The sequence below is a fragment of the Dermochelys coriacea genome, chromosome 10 (assembly GCF_009764565.3).
Source record: "Dermochelys coriacea isolate rDerCor1 chromosome 10, rDerCor1.pri.v4, whole genome shotgun sequence".
Taxonomy (NCBI): Eukaryota; Metazoa; Chordata; order Testudines; family Dermochelyidae; genus Dermochelys; species Dermochelys coriacea.
Window position 1 is genome coordinate 78456877 of NC_050077.1, and position 25947 is coordinate 78482823.

A 25947-nucleotide genomic window follows, 5' to 3' on the forward strand; every position below is an offset into this window, starting at 1 on the left:
AGACCATCTGAAAGATACCTCTGGTTATCACTTGGTGCCTGTTTAAAGCATGATGGTGTGCCACAGTTTGGCATTAACACTGGGGTACCTTAAATGAGGTAGCTGCTGTAAGCAAGGAACATCCGTTTGTATTCTTCCTTTTAAATGAGCACTCTGTTCCAAAACATGACAAATGACTGCACCAGAACCTGAATCCCTTCATGAATGCACTGACTAGGCGTAAAACTCCTCTCCTCAGATCACCCCTACTCAGTCCTGGGGTCATTCTCCTTGCCAATTCAATCCCTTTCTCTGAAGGTACCAGTGCTGGTGTAAAGAACTGTTCACTCTGAACTGGAGAGACCATCTTATTGACTTAGGACACCAAATAACTGTTGGTTACCGACCACTTTCACTTGCTATCAATGTGACCTGGATTCAGATGGGCAGCTGGGCATAAAAGGTTCTGCATCCCATTATCTGAGTCACACAGTAAATGATACTTTTCATTAAGAGACACACAAGGTGAGTGAGGCAATCTAATGCATCCGATGAAGTGAGCTGTAGCTCACGAAAGCTTATGCTCCAATAAATTTGTTAGTCTCTAAGGTGCCACAAGTACTGCTTTTCTTTTTGCGAATATCTTTCATTGGATCAGTTTGTGTTGGTGAAAGAGGCAAGCTTACAGAGCTGAAGAAGAGCTTGTCTGTCTTACCAACACAAGTCGGTCCAATAAAAGATATTACCTCACCCACCTTGTCTCTCAATACCCTGGGACTAACATGCTACAACACTGCATACTTTCTGTAAGCCTGTTTGGCTTTTTTAAAACCAATGTTTTTTCAGTCAACTGTGAGATTAATATCTTTTTAAAAATTAGAAGTCCTAACAGCAGTAACCAAATTCTGTTCAGGTTTCCATCTCGGATGCATAGGGCTAAAACATTAACATGGTGCTGCCCTGTAAGATATACAGGGTGTTCTTTGCTTGTTCTTTAATGTTTTTTTTTTCCATTACTCAAAGCCACAAAGAATAGTCTGCCTTCTAGAGATTTCTTCTCAAAGGACGAGTCATTTCCTTCACTCAGATGTATTTTTTTTTAAATCTGTCTCACTTCCTGTCTCTTTCCTTTTCGGGTGGTCGAATGTCTGATCTGCCAGATTTTTGGAATGGTTTTGCTCACTAGCTTCTCAAATTCCTTGGGAACTACATTTTGCCCAGAGAAGGTGAAGTTTCCCTTTTATTCTCTCTGGCAGGAAACATTCAGTGATTAATTTAATTGCTAATCTGACTTCTAAGCAGAGACAGGATTGCAAAACAAAGTTAATCAATCACTCCTGTTTAACAGAGGGGGCTTGCAACTGTACACATCATGCTAAAGATCTCAGAATAATGCCCTGTTACTGAAAACCAAAGGTACATATATGCTAACAATCCTGCTCTTAGGATTTTTCATATAGTACTTGAGTCCCATTTTTCAGTTGCTGGTTTTATTGCTTTACAATTGTTTAAAGAGCAGATGCCCTTTCTGCTCCCAGGATATGAACAGAATAAGTACACTAAGACTGCAGAGTTTCTTCTTCAGACTCTAGCCTCCACTTTTTAGAGTTCAGATGATCCCTAGGTGTGCACACATACTTGGTTGCATGCACACAGGTGGATCCCAGGCCCGCTTTCTGGCCTTAATGATGCTTATGGACAACTTACGATGGAAAGAGAACTGAATCTATGCAACAGCCAGATATCTCAAGTTCTAGGCTGTGCTGCTTTCATTTCTACCGCCATGAAATCTGGCACTTGGGCTAATATTTCTGTGTCAAGGCCATGGTCCAGAACGCTCTTCTCTTTAGGTCAGAGGTGGGCAAACTTTTTGGCCCAAGGGCCACATCAGGGTTGCGAAACGGTATGGAGGACTGGGTAGGGAAGGCTGTGCCTCCCCAAACAGCCTGGCCCCCGCCCTCTATCCGCCCCCTCCCACTTCCCCCCCTTAAAACCCCCAACCCATCCAACCCCCCTGCTCCTTGTCCCCTGTCCACCCCCTCCTGGGACCCCACACCCTATCCACACCCCCATCCCGTCAGGCCCCCCAGGACTCCCATGCCTATCCAATCTCCCCTGCTCCCTGTCTTCTGACTGCCCCCCAGGACTCCCATCCCTAATTGCCCCCTCAGGACTCCACCCCTATCCAACCCCCCCCGCTCCCTGTCCCTGCTGGGACCCCACCCCCATCCAACCCCCCTGCTCAGTCTCCTGACCACCCCCCCCAGAACCTCTGCCCCATCCAACCGCCCCCTGTCCCGACTGCCCCCCAGGACCTCCTGCCCTCCCCCCACCCCCTTACCCTTACCCGGACGCTCAGAGCAGCGGGACTGGCTTATTTGGAAGCCTGGGAGGTGGGCAGGCGCAAGCCGCGCTTCCCGTGCGGTGGCACCACTACAGGGGAGCGGGGGAGGGGCCGGGGGCTAGCCTCCCCGGCCGGGAGCTCAGAGGCTGGGCAGGACGGTCCCGTGGGCTGGATGTGGCCCGCGGCCGTAGTTTGCCCACCCTTGCTTTAGGTGCAGCAGGGTAAGGTATACTGCAGCTGGATCAATCACACAAGACTCCCACTGTGCCATTTCTCACACTATGCATCCAGCTGTACCAACTCTCACTGGCCACGCTGATCAGTGGTAGGTCCATCATTCACCTCATAAAAAGATATCATTTTTCACGGTTTCCTTATATTAAAAAGTTTTACCCCTAAATTCTTCTGTTGCTCTTTCTACAGCATCTTATGCCTCAGCAGATTTGAATTAAGCTCTCTCTACCATATACGTAATGGGAAATAGATTGGTATAAAAGGGAATACAGTCCCTGCCCCTTAGGGTTGCCAACTTCCTAGTTACACAAAACTGAACACCCTAGCCCCACCCCTTCCCTCAGCCCCCCCGCCGCCCCTTCCCCGAGGCCCTGCCCACAGCTCACTCTCTCCCCCACCCTCACTCACTTTCACTGGGCTGGGGCAGGGGGTTGGAGTGCAGGAGGGGGTGAAGGCTCCAGCTGGGGGGTGCAGGCTCTGGAGTAGGGATGAGGGGTTTGGGGTGCAGGAAGAGGCCTCAGGCTGGAGCTGAGGGATTTGGAGTGCAGGAGGGGATTGTGGGTTGAGACAGGGGGTTGCGGGTGCAGGAGCGGCTCCAGGCTAGGAGGTGGGGCCGAGGGATTTGGTGTGCGGGAGGAGGCTATGGGTTGAGGCAGGAGATTGGGGTGCAGGAGGGGGTGAGGGCTTTAGGGTGGGGCCGGAGATAAGGGGGTTCAGGATGTGGAAGGGGGCTCTAGGCTGGGAGTTTGGGTGCAGGGGGTGCAGGCTCTGGGGTGGGCCCAGGGATGAGGGGTTTGGGTGCAGGAGGGTTCTCTGGGTTTTGGGGGGGGCTCAGAGCTGGAGTTGGGGCTCAGGCTTACGTCAGGCAGCTCCCGGTCAGCAGCAAGCAGGTCCGGGTCCTAGGTGGGGGGTCCAGGAGGCTCCACGCACCACTCTTGCCCACAGGCACTGCCTCCCAGCTCCCATTAGCTGGTTGCCGGCCAATGGGAGTGTGAAGCCAGTGCTCAGGATGGGGGCAGTGCGCAGAGCTCCGTGGCCCTCCCGCCTACGAGCCGGACCTGCTAGTTGCTTCCGAGGTGCAGCGTAGTGCCAGCCAGGACAGGTAGGTACTAGCCTGCCTTAGCACCGCAGCACAGCTGACTGGACTTTTAATGGCCCAGTCAGCGGTGCTGACTGGAGCTACCAGGGTCCCTTTTCGACTGGGTGTTCCAGTCGAAAACCAGACACCTGGTCACCCTACTGCCCTTCCCCCCCCCAAATTGGTGTATAAATGTTTTATCAGCATGAATTTAGGATGGTCACATTGCACAGTAGTGGCAGAGCTACAAATGAGCTATTCAGGTCATCCCAAATGAGGCCTGATAAAGGCTCAGAGCCTCAGCTGCTCTAAATGGGCGTAGCTCCAAACAGACAGAGGTATGCTGCCTTGCACCAGCTGATCCTCTGCCCAAAATCTTCATAGCACATGATCCTTGTGTGGGTAAGCTTATGCTACAGAAAAACTTCAAGGAATGTTTAATTTTTTGTTTTTAAAATTGGAATTATTTCTTGTATCCATCTGCCAGCAAAGCCTTAGTCATCATGAGTCCAACCGTGTAGAGCTTGGAGGGAGTCATAAAAACTTCAAAAAGAGACCTAAAATAGCTATTATGTACATAAAACTGGCATGAGTTTAAAGCCCAATTTCTTGGGCCTTGCTCGGCTAGAATCAAGCAATGTATAGCTAGCTGGCCAGCTAGGAATTCTGCCTTTTGCAGTGAGATAAAGCCCTTTCCTAGCCCTTCAGCATTTAAGACCAGACTCTAAAGTTGTGGTGGGTTTTATGTATGTAAAATCTGTTACTGGTAGCAAATGGATCTTGCGTAGCCTGTGCCTTCGACAGGGGGGACTTTGAGGGGAAAAACTCCACACTTGGGACAGATGCAGGAAGCTTTTCTGATAGGTTGATTTTACACCCTCCCTTACCCTTTCCTCCTCCTGTCCCCCCAAAACAAAAAAAAAACCAACCTACCTCCAACAGCTGTCTGGTAGTATTGGAATGTTAAAAGACAAAAGTGGAGATTGGGAGGGCCAAAGGGAGTGATAAACTGCAGCCATGATAAACTATCACCTGGATAACACCAGACCCGTACAGCATGTAGAAAACACAACTAATACACATGTTTTTAGCATTTTATATAATACACACAATAGTATTTCAAAGGCTATTCGGTGGTTGTAACTTAAGAAATACTTTCCATGGTAGAAACTCTATGCTTTTCTCTCTGCTGCTGTCATGAGCGAGTTCAGGGATGCAGAAGACTCACCTAAGCATGTTTCCGCAGTAGGTTACAAGGTATAACAAACTCTTCCTATCCTAGGGCTGTAATCGCCTCAGCTGAAAGTTCAGGGTTCCTCCATAGAAGCGCTTTCTAGCATGTTTAGCATTAACCCTTTCAAGCCAACACTCAAAGGTCAGTTTTCTCCAGCTCTAAAGACGGCCAGCAGTTCTGCACAGTAACAAATCTACTACTGCTAATGTATCACCCACCACAGACTAACCGACATGATAAAGTGTTTGTTAGTGAGGGATTCTGTCAGCAGGCTCCGACAAAGATTGCTTTGTCTCACATTTCCTCGAAAATTGGCTAGCTTAAAACTCACATCCCCAACCCGTATCTGTTTACAGCCTACAGCACCAGTCTGAACTGTCCACTGTTTTTACATTAACAATTTGCCCCTGTGGCACTCAGCTGTCTGTCTGACCTTTGATACAGCAGAATACATGTGGCCATCAGATACATATTCAATTGAGTAGGTCTGTATAATCTCGTTTATTTTTTACTGTTAGCTTTAGATGTATTGCCAAACTGCTTCCTCCAAAGCGCCCATGCCATGGGCAGGGTAGTTATTTGATTAATATGAGCCTCTTGTAGATCTGTGATGTCACCCCTTATGCACAGACAGAAATAAGTTTAGATTAGCTCCAACTGTCTAACATGTCCTACTCCAGGGTCAGTGTTGGACGTTATTTTTCCCCTTTCCTCACTCTTCATGCAAACACTGCTGCAGTTGGTAACAGCTCCCCAGCTGAAAAGGTCAAATGGCCACTAGCAAGGCCATTTTCTACAAAACAACCTCTATTCTGGAACTCTTCCTTCATTGGTCTGCAGAAGGCGAAGTTTGTTGAGCTTCAGGGCACACTGTAAAGCTCAGTTATTCTCCGTCTCATCTGAGTTTCTCCACCTGCAAAACTGTTGACCGGGCTAGAGCAGCTCAGGTTTCTTAAGTGCCAGACAAGCAATTCTATCAGTGTTTTTCTCCAAGGAAAAAGAAAAAGCACCAAAAAATCAAGAATGGATCTTTCCAGAAGTTATGGGCTTGAATCAGGAGTTACCGTGAAATGTTCTATGGCTGGTGTCATGTACAGTAGGGGGTCATGCTGGAGGAGCACACTACTTCCTTCTGGCTTTAAAATCTGAGTGAAACTGAATTGTAAAGCAGACTGAAAGCAAAGTACAGTACAGGAACTGTTGCTAAAGCGCCTTCAGTTGGACTCTCCATACAAGCCAACAGCTGTTTGAGGTGTCAACCACCAGGAACAGGTATGACAAAGAGTCTCTCAGAAATGAACTGAGGCTTCACAGACTACAACCAGAGTTGGATCAAGCCCTATGAGCCCTTATCATCTATCATGATGCACAGCAGGCTAGGATAACAGGAGGGATAGAACTATCCAACTGCTTATGTAGACCTGCCAACCAGGTAGGAACTCAAGGGAGATCAAAATGTTTTAAGTCACATAGGTCCATCTAGTCCAGTATCCAGTCTGTGGTGCTTCAGGAGAAGGTACAAGAAACCTCGTATTAGGCAGATGTGGGATAATTTGCCACCCACAAAGGTCTAATGTTAACCCTTAAAGGTCTTGTGCTATGAGGCACAAGGTTCTATATACTGTTAAAAAACAAAAACAAAACAAACACTTAAGCATTAGTTACTACAACTCTTGATATTCTTGTTATCCATGTAGGTTACCAATCCCTCTTTGAACCTTGCCAAGTTCTTGGCTTCAATGACAGCCTATGGCAGTAAGTTCCACAGGCTGTGTTGCATGAAAAAAGTATTTATCAGTTTTGAACTTGCCACCGTGCAAATGCACTGACTGTCCCTGGTTCCAGAGTGTGTCAGTACAGAGACCCAATCCTTCCACTCTCGAAACCGACCATGCGGCAGTAAGAGGGAACGGAAGAGGCGTCGACTCACACTGCCTAATATAACCTCACCTGAGACACGAGGCAATGCATGATGCACATGCAGGTCAATGGACACTGCTACAAAAAATCAGACTCCAGCACATGTGCACCAACGTTTGGAATACATATATTTTCCAAATGTTGGTTCACTTGTGCTGGAGTCTGATTTTTTGTAGCGGTGTCCATTTGTGTGTGTGTGTGTGTGTGTGTGTGTGTGTGTGTACACACTATATATATAATAGGGACCACCATTCAAAGAACCACAACCTCCCGCCCAGTGTTTTGCTTACAAGGTGGGATCAGACGCATGACCAGCATGTACCTAAAAAAACCCATACTGCTCCGTTACATCATTTTTCACAACCAGCGCAGACAGCAGTGGCCCTCCTATTAAGTGGTTCTCAATCAGGAGTCCGGGACCCCCTGGGGGGACCACGAGCAGGTTTCAGGGGATCCGCCAAGCAGGGCCAGCATTGGACTTGCTGGGGCCCAAGTCAGAAAGCTGAAGCCCCACTGCATGGGGCTAAAGCCCAGGACTGAAGCCAAAGCCCAAGCAACTTAGCTTTGCAGGGCCCCCTGTGGTGTGGGGTACTGGGGCCACAGGCAATTGCCTTGCTTGCTACCCCCTATAGCTGGGCCTGGCTTTTGTATGCAGAAAAACAGTTTTTGTGGCACAGGTGGGCTGTGGAGTTTCTATAGCACGTTGCGGGGGACCTCAGAAAGAAAGAGGTTGAGAACTCCTGCGTTACATCACAGCAATGTCAGCTGCTCTACTGAAGGAGATGGCGCTCTTCTCTTCGTGACCTAGTCTATGCTGGAAAAATGTACCACTTGTAGCTGCTTGGGTGGTATCAATGACATTGAGCACTAGTGAACATAGGCCTTGGGAGGCAGTGGGGATGGCTTACTACTATATCAGAAGACCCTGATGCAAGCAGATACTCAGGACATGGCCGTAAAAACACTCAGAACTGGTCTATACTAGCATCTTACCACAGGCCCAGTTGTACAATTGCTATAATACAATTTTCTTTGCATATATACGTCCCTTTCAACTTCTCCACCCTTTGTTCCAACATCAAGGAAGGCACCCATCCATCAACAGATGACTGCAAACCTCAGTGCCAAGATCAGCATTTAGCGTCGTTTTCCTCATGTACCAACCAAGCAGTTCCTTACTCCAACAACTAAAATAGTGCTCAGTTGTTTGACTCTTTCCTCCATGTTTCCTGAACTGCTTTTCAAGAAAAAAGGACCTATTAACTTTGCATTGCAAGGGGATTTAAAGCTGCTCTGTACAGAACGGTGGACTAGTGCCCCGTGCTCGAAATGAGGAGTTGGGCTGAGTTACTCCTTCAATACAAAGACTTTTGTTTCCTTACAATACCAGGTTTACAGTAGGTCAAGAGTTTCTTGTGCACATTTGCTTTTAAGGACAATTGTACCTTGCTTGCCCATTTCAATTATTACAAGGGGTTTTGTTTGTTTGTTTTAAAAAGAGGGAAAGTAAGTGGTATTTATTTAAACTAAGGTGATGCACATTTTCAAAGCCTTTTCTTCTGAGGGACAAAGCTTTTTGTAAACTTGGATATTGCAAATGGTAAACAAGTTTTTTGTTCTTAAAGTCAATAGCAAGCATCCTTTTGTTATGCAGTTAACATGCACTTCCAGTACTGAGGAAAACTGAGGTAGTTAAGGATTTTTTTTTTTGCACTTACTTGTCCAAATACAGTTATTCAGTATTTGTATTAAAATAGTCCCCAGAGGCCCAAGGCAGGAATGGGGTTCTCTTTTGCTGAGTGCTATACAACCCACACAACTAAAAAATAGTCTCCTGCTCCAAACAGCTTACAATGAAAATAAAAGGATAAGACAGGAGAGGAATGGTGTTGTACACAAAGAAGGGTGTGGGGGAGGGGGAAGGAAATGTAAGATTAGCAGTGACGAGGACATAAGGCTGTAAATATTGGTAAATTCATAATATACAGGCAGCATACATTTTTTTCTTACATATAAAAGGTGGGCAAGCAAGATTTCAATGACTCATTAACAAGCCACCTGCATAGCTATAATTAGTTTTAAATTAAACCTTATAATTACAGCTCCTTTGCTCCTTTCTACCTTCCTAAATACTTATCATGCCTTAATAAACTGAGTAAATCCCCATTACTAAGTCTACGTTTACTTAAGTCTTCCAGCCTGTTAACCCTCTCATGGCAGTGCCCTGCATTCAGTGCTTCAATGCGCTGTGAAAACCTGAATTAGCAACAGTGAAACCTACCAATGGATTATGACCCAGTGTACAATAGTAGTCCACGAAGGCAGGGGCCCCCTCAATAGACAGTCATCCTGTTATCCACAGCATGATCCAACTCCCTCCCTCTGTTTTGATTTTGAGTCTTGTCACTTTTGTGCAGGTCAGAGCTTTGTGGCAGTGCCAAGATTGCAGACTTTAAAAATGCATGATTTATCGGCAGGTATTCTTCCTGGCCTGGGGGAAGGCATACCTCAGTGGTTTGAGCATTGGCCTGCTAAACCCAGGGTTGTGAGTTCAATCCTTGAGGGGGCCATTTAGGGATCTGGGGCAAAAATTGGGGATTGGTCCTGCTTTGAGCAGGGGGTTGGACTACACGACCTCCTGAGGTCCCTTCCAACCCTGATATTCTAGGATTCAGGTGTAGAAAGGTTAGTGGATTCCTGTCAGTGCTTTGTAGATTATATCTGCAACATGCCAGGGAAACAGCTGGTACCATACACAATTCTTAGCTGGCACCACGTAATATCTTCCAGAGTACACTAACTCATTTGTACAAGTTTAGTTAACTCTAAAAAAACAGACTGATTTTCCAACGCATACCCCTAATCTTACAATATATTGCTTTCCCAAGCTCTCTTCTGTCTGACCTTCAGCTCCCAATACTAAGAGACTGCCTGCAACTGAGCCCATGTGGATCAAAGGTTCACACCTTTCCCAGCTCCCCCTCTCAGTCCAAGTTCCTTGATGAGGGCAACTCCTTTCCTGCTGGCAAATATCTGCTCTCACCTTCTTATAATAATTGTGGCCTCTAGCAAAGACTAATAGTTGAAATGGCTGTAAAAGAGCCACCCTAGCAACCAGATTCTTCCTTTTAGCAAGAAGCCTTGTCACCTGAAGCAGCAGTTATGCAGGAAGGAGGCAGATCCTGCAATAGCCGACCAGCAAGCATTCAGCAGACTACAGCATCAGAGCAGCTGCTCTAGTGAATTTGCTACTACGAGCAAGACTGAAGGTTTCACCTTTAGAAAGTTCCCAGGAGGTTTGATTCTATAGCAACTCTATTCCCATCTCTATCTAGCTGAGGGGTGGGCAAACTTTTTGGCCCGAGGGCCACACTGGGGTTGCAAAACAGTATGGAGGGCCGGGTAGGGACAGCTGTGTCTCCCCAAACAGCCTGGCTCCCGTCCCCTCTCCGCCCCCTCCCACTTCCTACCCCGACTGCCCCCTTCAGAATCCCGACCCATCCAACCCCCCCTGCTCCTTGTCCACTAACTGCCCCCTCCTAGGACCCCTGCCACTAACTGCTGCCCCCCCGAGACCCCACCCCCATCCAACCCCCTCTGCTCCCTGACTGTCCCGCGTCCTGACAGGCCCCCCCGGGATTCCCACACTTATCCAACCCCCACACCTTCCCCGTCCCCTGATCACCCCATCCAACCACCCCCTGCTCCCTGTCCCCCCAACTTCCTGCCATGGCCCCCTTACCATGCCGCTCAGAGCAGTATGTTGGCGGCCGCGCTGCCCAGCTGGAGCCAGACATGCTGCTGCACTGCCCATGCAGAAACATGACTGCAGGGGAAGGGGGGACAACGGGGGAGGGGCCGGGGGCTAGCCTCCCCAGCTGGGAGCTCAAGGGCTGGGCAGAATGGTCCCGCAGGTCGGATGCGGCCATAGCTTGCCCACCTCTGATCTAACTCAATGTTTTTTATTTGGACTCCATTCCACCACTTGTGTTAGTTAACAGTTCCTTAAATTTCATCCTTGCCCCCCTGCTTCGCACCCTTCTCCTGCTAACAAGATGCTGGTTCCTTGCCCCCTCATGTCACAAGTTTGCTCACTGGAGCTGCTGAGATGCTTTTTTAATTTGATAGATGACAAACTATCTATAGTTTAGACTGCAGACCAAGTTTGCCATGATATCCTACCATTAACTGTGTTGAGGAACGAACTTGCAACTAGCTGTCTGGACCCTAAATCATAGGGATGCCAACAGATCTGACAGAACATGTGGTTTCCTGGAGCAAGAGGAAGAACATGTCTGCTCACGCTTCTCTGAGTGTCAGCCCTGACTATGGAATTTTAATGGTAATATACTCAAATGACAGCGTCTTTTCTAGTTATGAGGAGGCGTCAGGACCTCCTGTGCTCTAATTCTTGCCCTGACAGAGCCTCCCTTTGTGCCCTTGGGCTAGTCACTTAAACCCCTTTGCAAGAGGAAGTTCATTGTAATTATCACAGAGGTGCAGTGAGGAAAAGGTGTTGCAAATGCTTTGCTGCTGAAACACTTCATAAAATTCCAGACACAGGATTACAATTTCTCTTAAAGTACAAATGAATCATTTTCCCCAATTTTCTTGGCCGTCAGGGTTAAAACTAGACTCCTTCAAGCTTACTTGAACACACCGCATTAGCCCATCTAAAAGTAAGCTGAAAAGTATTTCCTCACCCTGTTGTGAAAGAGGCCCACTATATGCCTGAAGTCTGATCAGTAGAGACAACTGAAGGATTTTCAGTGAGTTAAAGAGGCTTAGTAAAAACTGGTAAGCTGTTCTGTCTCCCTATACTGGAAGAACATTTCTACCAGAGAATAGAGGAAGGGTCACCCCAAGTAGCTCAAGACAGAACCTCGCACAGTCCCTGTGTGTAGTGCAGCATTAGCGCAGAACTGTAGTGTACACAGGACAGATGTAGCACCCTTCAGGGATACAAATACAGCAATCATAATGGAATGTACCAAGCATCTATCACAAAACAACATGCAGCAGTAGGTCTCAAGTAAACAGGGTCTCTTCTGCCTATAACATTCACTTGATGAACCACTGAACACAATCTCTTGCACCGTATGAAAATCTGCATGGTGCACTGCTAACAGAAGCGAAGGAAACCCTGATCTCAAGAACCCACCCACCACATACATACTTCAAAAGAAGAGACACCATTTTGGAAACCTGATAAAGAATTGTATCAGCTACTGTAGTTTTTCTACTAGTGTGGATAGGTAGGTGTCTTAGAAAACTCCTGTTGGCCCTAACCCCAAATGCTGCTCTCCTTCCATGCTCCCTTGTAATTCCCCATTCCATCCCAATCTAGATTGTCCCCCCATGCTTCCCTCCCCCTCCCTACCCCACTTCTTATCACATCCCCCTTTACTGCCCTCAGCTTTTGTACATAGATATGTATCCATTCTAATGGATCTAAATATAGATATCAACTTTTAAAAGCTGGATTTAGCAGGAAAGGGGGATGCTAATGGGGAGCAGAGTACTCTCCCTCCCACACGTCCCATCCCAACTGTGCCAACGTATTACAGGCTATCACTGCCTCAGAGTTCGCATATCTCAAAAGGCAGCCAGTGCTAATAGTTTGGGGTACCAAAGCAGACTTATGACTGAGCAACTACAAAAAAACAAAAAAACAAACAAACCCTTGTGCCAACTGAAGAGGAACAAAGCATTTTCTGTGGCCTTGAGTGCCTACTGTGGTAAACACGAATTTAATTCTGGAATTCATGTTCTATATAGTTTTTTTTTTTTTAAACAAGTAGTAACATTAAACAGGGAATAGAGCTGGAGTTTTTGTGCAGAAAAAAGGATTCACTTTCAGAGAACCCTGCCTTGTTAAATTCTAGGCCCCACGGTAGGATCGGGACCTTGGATTGTAAGCTGTTTGGGGCAGGAATTTGTTTTCCTATATATCCTTAAAGTGCCCAAGCCAGCAAATGTCACTGTATAAGCAATAAATATACATTATACCAGTGGTTCTCAACCAGGGATACACGTACCCCTAGGGGTACAAAGAGAGGGTACATCAACTCATCTAGATATCTGCCTAGTTTTACAACAGGCTATATAAAAAGCAGCTACAATCTAAAATTTCATACAATGACTTGTTTATACTACTCTATACATTATACACTGAAATGGAAGTACAATATTTATATTCAAATTGATTTATTTCATAATTCTATGGTAAAAATGAGAAAAGCAGCAATGTTTCAGTAATGATGTGCTGTGACATTTGTATTTTATGTCTGATTTTGTAAGCAAGTAGTTTTTAAGTGAGGTGAAACTTGAGGGTACAAGACAAATCAGACTCCTGAAAGGAGTACAGTAGGCTGGAAAGGCTGAGAGCCACTGCATTATCCCACCAAGACAGACAATGTTGCTGCAGTGTCTGGGCTGTCTGAAGTGCACTATGAATCCAGAGGCAGTTCAGTGGAGGCAGACTAACACTCTCTCCTTCATTCCACAATAATATGGTGGTGACATAACCCGCCAAAACATTTAGTTTTAATTCAAATAAGGGAGTTATTGCCAAGTAATTAAACCCATTGAAGGCCTATAAGGGCTGGTACCTTCATTAGCACTAACTTATTTTTGGAGCAGTGTTCTAACCAGTCACACTGATTTACAGTTATGTATATGAAAATTTGCCCACTATTATTCATGAAGCAACTTGTTTAGCCTTTTAGAACAGATGTTGAGACCAACTTCAAGTGCCAATGCAGGCATACTGGGATGGAGAGAAGTATCCATTTGCCATATATTCTCAGTATTTCTGAAGGTATAAAGGGAAAAGCTACACCAATGAGTCAGAATTTGCACAGTTGTGTGTCTCCCCACCCTTCTTACTGCACTGGAGGAAGACAACTCACCCCCGAAACTTCAGAAGATTCTTACTAGGACATTTATCTTCTTCCTATATTATTTAATAGGAAAATGCTACCTGTCAAGCTTCAAAATATTTAACTAAGATCTGCAACCTATTTGTTAAGCACCAACTGTGTTCTCTGCAGATATGTGAAGACTATCCCTTTCCCTGACACTTCACAGACTAAAGGCTTGTCTACACAGAGAAATAAATCTGGAATAAGGTAGTGATTCCTGATTAATGCCACGTGTGGATGTTGTTATTCCACAACAACAGTGCCTTATTCCAAATTAGTTCAATCCACTTATTCCAATTCCGAATAAGACACTCAGTGTGGAATACGAGTATCCATCATGGAATTATTCTAGATTAGCTATTTCTAACTAGTTCCCCATGTAGCAAAGTGTTCAGGCCCCAATTCTATGGTCAAATAGGATCTGGCACGGCTGGAGAAACCTTTGCTAGCAGATCCAAATGCAGGCGTGGGGTCTAAATATGATAGAGTTGGAGAGGACATTCCACTAATTCAAAAACCAGAACACCAACACTACCTTAAATGTAGTGTACAAACCCTAAGTGAGTAGATCTCCTCTGATGCACAAAAAAAAAAAAAAAAAAAAAGGCTTGCATCATCAATATATTTGAATTTAAGCTAACTTTGGCTATTTTTTGTTTAATGTAATTTAAAAAAAAAAAGCCCACAAAACACTACCACCATCTGTAACATAATTCGCCAGTTAACCAGATTCTCAAATTTCTGGTTAGTGAAAATGAAAACTAGAGTCAAGTTTGTGTCATTATTATGGTATGTGAAGTTGCTCAAACATAGCTGAAGGCAATTCTTGACAGTTTGCTTCAAGTGGTAATACAAGCAGAAATCCAATTTAAAGCAAAAAATAAAGTAGAACTAAGTTTTAAGTGCAACAGGACCAGTGAATCTTCTTCCAGATGAAATTTAACAGCAAGGTTTCTGAGAGTTTCCAATAGTACTTGCAGAGAAGTAGGGGACACTTAAAGATTATGTTGTTCCAGGTATGCAAGAACAAAATGCCTACCTTTTAGATAATGAAGATTTCTGTCAAAAATTAAAGACGACTCTAGCTGATAACCATGAAAGTTTACATCATCAGGAGTCCAGCTAAGCTTTTAAACACAGGAAATTAGTGCGAAGTGTTTAAAGCCTTTTAAGGCTCAATTAAGGATATGTGGCAGCCCAGTAGACTAGAGAACCAAGTTCCATTTTCCAAATCAGAGGGCTTCAGGGCACAACTCACAGCAACTCTTCAGCAGGAAACTTACTAAATGAGATGAAGCTAGACACATCCTGAACAACTAGTTCTCTATACGATGGACAATACAAACTGTAGCCAGCAGATTATGTAGAGAAAAGAATAGAGATCTTGTACAGTGTAGTACACAGCAGAGTGTTAGAAGTGTTCCTTTTTGTGACAGGGAGCTGGTGCTGCAGATTGCTGTTCCACAGCCACTTTTATCTACCAGAGGGCTGGAACCTCCACTGCTGTCCAAAGCCAGGTTCTAGCTTACCATACAGAAACATTTTAGTGCAGTGTATATTGGAGGGCTAAGATATTCAGCTCCCATTATTAATTGCAGCTGTACATCTAAACACATCACAGCACATGAAGTTTCATCCCAGCCGAGTCAGCAAAAAGGAAAAACTGCAGCACTAATGGATGTCTGTATTCCACAGACAGTGACCTTATAAAAGGAAGCTGTTGAAGCAGAAGGAGATTTATTTTTAAGAGACTTAATTCTTTTCAGTATTTTTCCCCTTTTTTTCCTCTCAGTTTGAGGCATACTGTATGGGTCAGAATGAAAAAAAGATCAGGAATACGAACTGTGAAGATACTAATACAACATGCCAGGGACTGATCCTGCAGTATCAACAAAATATAACTGACAGTTTACTAAAGCCTTTGTATACACTAGCATACCGTGACTAGCAAAGAGAGCTGCTTAGAAAGCAGCTGTTTTAGTGATACATCAGGATGAAGAGATCTATTATAAATAATTTCGCCATGCTGACTTCCCAACAGCATTAATAAAGGCCCTGGAAACAGATTTGTGCTACCGGCTTTTACAAAATTAGTTGTTTTGGAGCACCCAGGACTAGCACTAGCTCAGGTCTAGACAAACCCAGCACACTATTGGTGCTACATAAATAGTAATTTAAGACTTATTTTTAAAGATTGAGGGATTGAAAGCAGGTCCCCCCTTCCCTTTTTTTTTTTTAAAAGGTCATTTTCACTTGACATTAAAAGGGATGCGGTCAACTAAAAAAGCAACCCTGAAAGCACTGTGCCTATTACTATAAGTACCACCTAAGATTCTAGTCTTTGTTGTAGTAGTCTCTCTTTATAGTTTAACTGCTTTGTGCATTTGACAAGTTTTCCTAGACAGTGAAGCAGTGAAATTGACTATATAGGGTTTCCCCTTTGGGAGAAAAGCCCACACAAAACAATGAGACAGCCATTTAAAAAAAAAAAAAAAAGTGGTATTGCCAGCCCATAAAGATTGGCAAGACCAAAGGAATCCTTTGGGCAGGTGTAATATCCAAAAAAGACTAGATTTCAAGTTGATTGTGGATATACTATCAAGTCTATCAAGACTCTTTTCGAAGAATTTCCCCCTTCTCCGATGGTTTCTCAAGTCTTCACACAACTTCTCTCCACAAGTACATGTCTGAATTAGGAATCTGGGATGAGGGGAAATTCTATTGAAGATTTTTATCCAGCGAAGCAATAAAGCCTTTGCTGACTGTACTCAAGACAATGACTAATCTTGATAGCTCCCCACATCTACACTAAATTGATCCTAATTCATGAAAGAATGGCTGAACTTCAGAAGACTGAAGAAAAACCTTTTATTTTTATGCTTGGCATCAGCAGAGACTACATTTCATTGTTCAACTTTCAATTTTTATAACCTTCAGCTTAGACATTACTATAGGTCATTAAGAGCAGATTCCACTGTATTCTCATGAAAACTGGGTCAAACCTTAACAAAAAAAACCCAAAAAACTTTACGTACAAGTCAGATACAATTGCACACCGTACAATTCTCTCCTCTCACCCCCAACAACATGGCCAGGAGTCAAAAAGTGTTTGTGCTAACACTGCATAGACACAAAATGGAGCTGTTTCCAGGGTCTTGGGTTCAAACAGCAAAGCAATCAAAATACTTCACAAACCTCAAACTTCTGCTTTAAGGCTTTGCTGATCTGCGACTGCAGAAGTTACTAAGAAAAGGCTTATAAGTTTTCAGTCAGATTTTGCTTTCTTTTAAGTAATTTAGCTGATGTAGAAGTTACAGAGTTTGGATGTGAATCCTAGGTTGTTACCTCCCATTCCAAATACTGAAACCCTTGTCCACCCTGTGGCTTTCCTGCATCTACGTAGAAGCTTCCTCAGCTTTGACCTCCCTATTTCTCCCCTCACCAATCTGCCGAAAGTGCTGTTTTTAGAGTTGTGATGCTCTGCCCACCTCCCTCTACCTCCCCCCCCCAAGCTCTTCACTGGTTCCCTATTGCCTGCCGCATCAAGGTCAAGTTTTTTTTGCACTCATTTTCAAGGCTTTGCGCAATTCTGCCCTTCTACATATGGTCACCACCTATTCTTGTCCATTGTCTCTCCTGCAAAGTACTCGTTTCTCCTCAGCCACGCACACAATGTTTGAAATCCATTCTTCAGCTCCTGTATGCTAAATGGAATTGCTCTTAAAAAGACAAAGCAGACTTCCACGAAGTCTTTCAATGACCGTGCCATCCAAGTTACAGTTTAAAAGTCTGCACTACTTCAAGGTTCTCTCCAAACTTGGCATAATCATGGCATACATACAGATGGTTTGCATCAGATTCAGACTCTAGGCACCTTGTGCACGGGTACACGTGGCAACACGTACACCGATGGCATCAATTTATAACCCAGCTACCCACATTTGTAAAGGACAGGTTTATTTTAAAGTAGTACATGGCTTGAGGTCAGAACAGACTGCATGTCAGAGAGACACTGATGTAAAGCAATACTGAAGGCCTGATTTCCAGAAATACTGACCTCAGCTGGAATCGTGGACACTCAGCATTGTGGAAAAATGTTGGAGATGACAAATTTAAGAATTGACACGATGCCGCATTGGTCCTCGAGGTTAACAAAGACACATGCTGTACCCTGCTTCTCAAAGGCCTTCACAACTCTATTTTAATATATATTAGACTAAACAGGCAAGTACAGAGTATTCCAATAAAATCATCTCATCGAGGCTCTGATGCTACACCATTAGAGTCAACAGAAGCTCTGCCTTTGAAGTTAACGTAGCATAGGATCAAGCTCTAAGTGGGCCACACGAAGCCCGTCAGCACTGCCAGTCAGTCTCCAGTACCTTTTTGACACAGTGAAGGAGAAGTTTCCTTCTCAAGAGAGAAACCCACAGAACTGGAGACTAGTCACACACTAACAGTTGTATATTTGTGCCAGTACTTGCTGTTTCCCTCCCTAACCATCACAGGATTTCTCTGACTTCTGGCCACTTTAGAGTCCCTAAACACTTTCCTCCTGCCCCTGCATTTGAGAGCCTTATATACAGGAATAGAACGTTTGGGGGGATGCCTATGTCTCTATCTGATGCAATGCAAAAGTTTTAGAGGGAAACCCTGTTCTAGTTAGCTGCACTTCAGATAAGCTATTATCCTCGTTTAAATCTGAGTGAAAAAGGCCAGACAAAAATACTAATGCAAGACTCTCCCTTCTTCCAAACATTTCCTTTCCACTAAGGATTCATAATTGGACCTATGTGAGTCTGACAAACTCTTTTTTCTCAACCCACAATAAAATACAATAATATAAAACACTTGACTCTCCCTGGCTTCCTTTATATTACCTCTCACACGTAAAGACATTTTGAAAATACGTTTTCTATTCTGATGCTTTGGTGTGGAAAGCACTCCCCTCCCTATACTGCTAGGTAAACTAGGAAATGGAGTTTCTATTAAGACACATGGACCAATACATTTTTTAAAATGACTTTTCAGGTCTAGTTAAAATAGAAAAAAGTGTTACAAGATTATTCTTTTGAAAAGATTATTCTTTTGAAAACTGAAGTTTCCAGTAAGAGATTTTCACCAGGGCACAACACTGTCTAGGTTCTTATTCTGCACCAATCACTGTGGTAGGAGGAAAGAAAAGCGTTTGACACTATGAGAGGGCAAAATGGTGCAAACAGTTTATATCACAACTGAAGAAAGTTGGATGCATATCCTGCAGCTTTGCCAATTACATTGGAGTCGCATCTTACGTGGGGGTTAGGTTCTAAAGTCAGTGCGTAAGGCGAAAATCGCATATAGTCAAAATTACCCTTGAAAATCTCTTAAATCGCACATAAAGTACAGTATATACTCCATCACATTAAGATTATCAGCATCCCTAGTGCTTTGTATCTGTGAGAACGTAAGCCTCTTGTATGTGGCCTTGACCAAGACATGATGAGCAGTTTCAAGAGGTTGGAGGTGGTATTGGGGGGGGAGAAAGACTACTTCAAAATCATTATGCGCAAACCGAAGTGCCACAGGGTGGCCAGGAACATTGTCCAAGATCAATAACACTTTAAAGTCAGGTCCTTTCTCTCTGAGGTACCACTTGACCTCCGGAATGGAACACTTGTGGAACCAATCCAAAAATAATGCTGTGGTCACCCAAGCCTTGTTATTTGATTGCCAGAACACAGGCAGGAGATTTTTGTTCTTGCCTTTTAGGGCATGGGGATTTGCAGCCCTATAGAGAAAGCCCAGCTTTATTAAATGCCCAATAGCATTGCCACAAAACACCACAGTCACACGGTCTTTAGCTGCTTTGAAGCCAGGGGCTTGTCTTTCTGATTTCAAAGTGTAAGTGTGGTTGGGCATTTTTTTTTTTTTTTTTTTTTTTTCCAGAAGAGCCCAGTCTCATCAACATTAAAAACTTGTTCCGGAAGATAACCCTTTTCTTCTATGATTTTCTTTAATTGTTCGGGGTAGGCTTTTGCTGCCTCTTCATTGGCAGATGCAGCTTCACCAGTAGTCTGCACATTTTTGAGGTTGAAGCAGTTCCTAAAACTGTTATGCCAACCTTGGCTGGCTTTGAATTCCTTCTCATGAGAAGGCTGTCCCTCTTCAGCGGGAGGTTTGAACAGTGTGAAGAGCCTTTTCTCGCAACGTGTTGCCATTGATAGGCACACTTTTACGGTTCATGTCTTCCAGCCATAAATTTAATGTCTTTTCAGTCTTCATTAAAGTCTTATCACGCACCTGGCTTGTCACTTTAGCAGTTATTGGAGCACTTGATGCCATGGCTTGACGAATTTCTCTCTCTCGAATCTTGATGGCATGGATGCTAGATTCGTTGCGGCCATATTTACGCGCTGCACTGGAGACCGACATACCGTCTCTCAATAAGTCCAACACAGCCAGTTTTTCCTCCAGCGTTGGAGCAGATCGCTGTTTCTTCAGTTGAGTGCCAGATGAAGTAGTGGGCTTGTGTTTAGGGGCCATGTTGTACGAAAAATACTTACAGTATCTTTAAACACTAGAATCACACTCAGCATGGCGAGATGCTCACACTATGAGAGTCATGCGGGAACTGAGACCGACTGAGGGAACAGCAGATTTACGTCTCCCATCTCACTCACACCGGGGTATACGCTCATTGAGTGGAATGGTGGGTGGAATCGCCCACACTATTTACAGGTATCTTGTTATTTCTCTTTTTTTTTTTGCCGAGCGCATATAGTTGAATTCGCGTAAGTTAAATACGCATATGATGCTACTCATCTGTACCAGCAGTTATTCATAACTTGGATAAAAGCAATCAGGATTCCTATAAACAGGAATGGAACTCTTTACATAGTATTTTTATGGCAAGAGCAACTAAAAAAAAACCAATGCATCACCTGCTACTGAAAGATGATCCCATGGGTGAGATGTTGCTAAAGAAAATACAAGACTCAAAATGAAACTCAAAATAGAAAAGCTGACATTTTTTTTAAAAAATGAAGGCACTGCAATAGCTTTGCATCAGAATGGAAGCCAGCTTTCTTCAGTATGAGCAACTGAAATAGTGCAACATTGTGCCAGTGTACCAAGGCAGAAACTGAACTAGCCAGTCTTCACTCTCCAAGCACAGACAAATGCAAAGTAGTAAACTAATAGCGAAAGAGAAGATTTTAACACAGGTATATCAAACATTCTCTCCTCAGCCCTGGCAACATCCCTTTAAGATTGAAAAACCTAGATTCTCTAAGACTGTGGGGTCCAGTCCTCACAAGATCAACTCAGCCCTTTATCCTCCCCAACGTAGGTAAATTAAGCTCCACATACTTTATGATGGGGATGGGGAGGTTGTCAGGTTTTGAAAGAAAGACCTTATAACCTGGGTCCTGTCTGCTCTCTGTGGACATATGATATTCCATGGCCCTGTTCATCCTTGGTATAATTTGTCCTGTCCCCCTGCTGTCATGCAATGTGTTGTGCCCTAATTGTTGAGTGGTTACTCTCATTGACCCTAGCAGGTGGCTGCATTTCATAGTTACTTGTTAGCCACAGATGACAGGTTCAGCACTCTACCACACACACAAAAAAGGAACAATCACTGATAAAGAGATTTTACAACCTCAGACACACCAGAGAAAGGATAAAACCCAGAGAGGGGAACAGACAGTGCTATTCCCCCCCCCACACACACACCCCCAAGCATTCAGGCCAACAAAGTATATTCACAACTTGTCTTGTGGGCATCATGGAAGTAGTGAGTTTACATGAGACTTGTAATGAATAAGGTTGATAGCTTAGTGGAGTGCACTTCATGAGTAAGAGGCAGCACAGAAGTCACCACCAAATACAAGAATGAAACAAGATGGGTTTTGAGGCTGATATCTTTGATCGAGCAGAAGGTAAAGGAGGAACATGAGGATCCAGGACCAGACATGTAGGCTGGGACAGAGCTTTGATGCAGCAGTAGAAGGGTGTCTAATGGTCAGGACAGAAGATGACTGTTTTGGTGGCCATGCTATGGCTGGAGTTAAAAGGGAGAGGGAGGTGTAAAGGAGGCTGGAGAAGAGGTGGTTGCAGTTATCAAAATACATGCGACCTCCCACGGTGTTAATAAGGGTAACAGCAATGGAGAGTAGAGGGGGGAAGATACAGGGCCTAGCAGAGTTTTCCCCAACGATGTTCCACAAATGTATGGCAAAGTACTGGTAAACACTTGCTCATGCAAGCAGCCCCTGCTGACATCAGTGAAATTACTCACATGAATAGGGGCTTCAAGATTTGGGCCATTAAAGCACTTTGGAACTCTTCTAAATGGAAGTTATGAGCAAAGAACTTTTTTTTTTTTAAGCAATTAGAGTCTAATTTGCTAAGCCCTGCAAGAACTGTAAAGAGGGAACTAATTTGAGGTATCCTAAAGAATGCAATATAATACCCCCAGAAGGCAGGGGATGGAATAAAACTTCCTTCCACCCAAAGTCTGTTGCAATACAATGCATTGCATTTTAGTCATAGTGATCTCTTGCTTGACACTCATGAATACAGTTAAGACATGGAAAATGTTGTTTAAACACTAACCTTTCCTAACATAGCTGGTTAAGACAGTTGCATTGCTTAACAGAGTCAGTGTTTTATTTTACATAACATTCCCTAGGCACATTTAATTCAGTTGTCTGGGCATTGAGAGAATCAGACCAAAGACCAAATTATGACAGTTTTTAAATTAAAAAGCCCTCAGTGAAATGAAAGTGCAGCTACTCCCTAAAGCAGTAATGTGCTTTCATAATTGAAACTGCTACCCAGCCATTCCTCCCTCTCCCTCCCAGGGAGCACTAAACCTTACATTCTCACTCACACTGCAGGGGTAATTTTTAAGAGTTTGTGCTATTTTCCCCCTCTACACATACTAATTTTAGACAATCCACTACATCTGAGAGAAGAGAACATTCTGAATAGCTTAAAAATGCTCAAGCATTTTGCTTTTCTTCAGCATTATTAGCAGTCTAGTTCTGCTACATGTCACTCCTTTTTTTATTTTGTTTCTCTTACCTCCTTAAAGTGTGACAGCTCTAAAAATGATTCAAGATTTCAGGCCAAATTTTGGTCCTACTAAAATCAATGGCTGTTTTGCTATTCGTTTCAATGGGACCAGGATTTGAGCATTTAATAGTTTCAAGTGATACCTGATGTAGCTATTTACATGGAAGTTGTTACAATCGCCTGCTCTAGACCCAATAACTATTTTAAATAGGAGAACTAAGAAAAAAGTGGTTTGATCCTTTTTTCTGTAAAGCACCTACCACACTAATAAATCATTTCAGGTCTAGAAATATAGAAGAAGAAGTGACAGCACCACTGCCATTCTAGAATTCATCTTTGCCGGTGTCCAGATTTCATTTTTTATATATAAAACATCTACATGTGCCAAGATGAACGCAGTTGAAAAAGCTCTCTCCATCAAGGACCTGATCCAATGCCCATTGACTCCACTGAGCTCCAATTGGGCCCACAAGGCACTAAATGGTAACTTCTCAGGAGAAGCAATCAGTAACTATTTCAAAAATTTAAACTGTCTTGCTGTCAAAATGAAACCAAGTCAGTTAGTTAATAACAGCTTCCAAATCATTTAGTTAGTAATAGTTTCAGGTATTATCTCTGACTCAAGTCCCTCTGTCAATTTCTGTGGTTTTACAATTTTCTTTTAAAAAAAAAAAAAAACCCTCCCCCTTTTCCTATGTGAGAGCTCACAGTTAGGGGAAATAATACACAGAGCTGCCAGAAACACAAAAAGTAAGCCCTTGGAACAAAAATATGAGTGTAAAGCAATCTTCCTCTGACCTTTTATCAGAAGTAATCTTCAGCGTTCTTTCCAAGTGTGATTAAGTTGGTGTCCCTTTAAAGAGACCTGAACTCAGTTTGGCCACATATTTAGATTCTGTAGGTATAGGCTTTTACAGAACTACAGATTGATGGAAGTGATTCCACTGTATTTTAAAAAAAAAAAAAAAAAAAAAAACTCCAATGTAAGCAGCTGAACAGAATTATTCTTCTGCAATATTTAAAACCAAACTTTGAAGCCCAGAGAATTGTATGGATCTGAATTGTCCATGAGGATAACAAAGAGTAAATAATAAAACAGCAGGTTGTGGGGTTTCTGAGATCCTGAAGCTGCAATCGGATCTCTTTGGGCAGATTTCAATGGCTGTCAGTACAGGTGGGGGGAAGGGACAGAGGAGGGAAAAGGGAGGGGGAGGATAAGCCCCTCTGAAGACCCGTCTCCACCCACAAGTCCAACAGCAGGAATCAGCAAATATCTAACAAGTAACAGAACCATACCTGAGCTGTAGACACTTCCCTGTAGGCAGTTTAATGTTTAATTATCTGCAGACTTAGAACTGTATGCAGTGTGACAATGTTAAATGCTGTAGAGATTAAACACCTGTTTGGCAATAGGTATATGTTGGGTGAAAGACTAAGATAGATACATGTAATTATTTTACAAGTCTCTAGACCTTGTGTGCCCCAACACTGGTAAGCAGTCTGGTTTTCCATTAGTTTTCAATACTGATCTCACAGACAAGTTGGTTAAGCACAAACTAGAAACCAAGAACACCCACTCATGGCTCTGACAGTCAGCAAATCACTCAGACCTAATTTCAGAGGTGGTGAGCACCTGCTGCTCCCTATTAAATTCATACGGGCTTGTGAATGCTGAACCCCATTTGATAAACGAGAAAAAGACCACTTTGATTTAGCTTTCCCCTCAAGTTTCTATTTGTAAAATGGGGGGGATGAATATTCTTACCTCACAGCATAGGGATGGTAAAACTATAAGACACTCAGCTTACATGTCACACCTCTATCTGAAGACTTTTTTTAAAAAAAATATATATAGTAACAAATTAACATCCAAGAGTAGTGTAACTGAAAGGGTAGACTAGTTACCAGATTTCCCCCAGTTTAGTTCATTTATGAGACATTTTTCTCTGTGCAGTCACATAACCATTCGTGTGGGGGTTTCACAGGATGACAGGAAGGAGAAAAAGTATTTCAAGAGCGATAGGACAATTTTATTGTAAAGCTAGAAAGAAAAGCAGGGGAGTTCTGGGACAGGTGCTTTAACTACTTTAACCAATTTTACCAGAACTACTTTAACCAATTTTAAATTTAAATTATACAAAATTAGATGTCAGGTAGGCCATATCCCATTTGCTGGTGTTTGGGACATGCTATTATCCTGTACAAAACATCACACCTTTCACCCCCACATGCCTCATTTCTTGTATTCATATTCTTACCTCATAAGACCAGACACACTGCACTCCTGCAAATCTCCGCACACATCTTCCCACTTCCACGTCCTCATGAGTGGTGTACATCTCTTGCAAGCACTCTCCAATGTGAGGCACCATTCTGCGCAGCACCTCCCGGCTCATGATCACGCCAGGTCCTCCCATGCAGAAGTTCTCTCCAGGTTCCAAGGCCAGTTTCCCCATCTCTTCGGTAGTGCCAAGCCCAGTCTGCCCAAGGAAGAGGGGTTCACTACTGTTCAAACTCCTAAGGAAGCTCTCCAGTCTGTCCCCCTTAATGTAAACATCATCATCTGCTCTCATAAACCATTCGTAATTGTCCAAGTAGTTGTCATGCATGTACTTGAGCATCATAAAGGATTTCTTCTGGGGTGGGTAGGAGTCATCCACGCCTTGTAGTGACACTATTGGGATTGGAACAGAGGTGTCCGAACCCTCACTGGAGAAGAATTCGACCTTGCCAGGAATGGTTTTGGACCAGGTTCTAGAATGAAAAATATAAAATTAAGTTTATAGACAAAGCACATCACAGTACAAGTCAAACATACAGGAAAAAGTGTCTCAAGAGGACCATTTGTTTTAAGAATTTCCTCCCTTTTTAATTCTCTTGAAATGCAGTCTTCCTTCCATAAAAGCAATGATCACGTACAGTGGTAAGAACCATATAAGACAGCAGTTCTCAAACTGTGAGTTGCAACTTCAAAGTGAGTTGCTATCACCAGGGGCTGACGCCGAAGCCCATGGGCTTCTGTCCTGGGCAGCAGGGCTCAGGCTACGGCCCTGCTGCCTAGGACTGAAGCTCTCAGGCACACAGGGCGTGTGTGTGTGTGTGTATGTGTGTGATGTAGTTATTTTTGTTGTCAGAGGGGGGTCGTGGTGCAATGAAGTTTGATATACGATGTCCA

The 25947-nt window shown here is 43.7% G+C and overlaps 1 protein-coding gene across 2 annotated transcripts in view; it reads right to left on the reverse strand.

The window, feature by feature from the left end:
- The window catches only part of CHSY1 (chondroitin sulfate synthase 1), a 117399-nt gene that overhangs the window by 66818 nt on the left and 24634 nt on the right, over positions 1-25947 (reverse strand). For both annotated transcript variants that reach the window (XM_043494471.1, XM_038418731.2), the window contains exon 2: positions 25031-25526. In XM_043494471.1, coding sequence (XP_043350406.1) covers positions 25031-25396 — 366 coding nt within the window. In that variant the 5' untranslated portion in view covers positions 25397-25526. The remainder of the gene's footprint in view (positions 1-25030; positions 25527-25947) is intronic.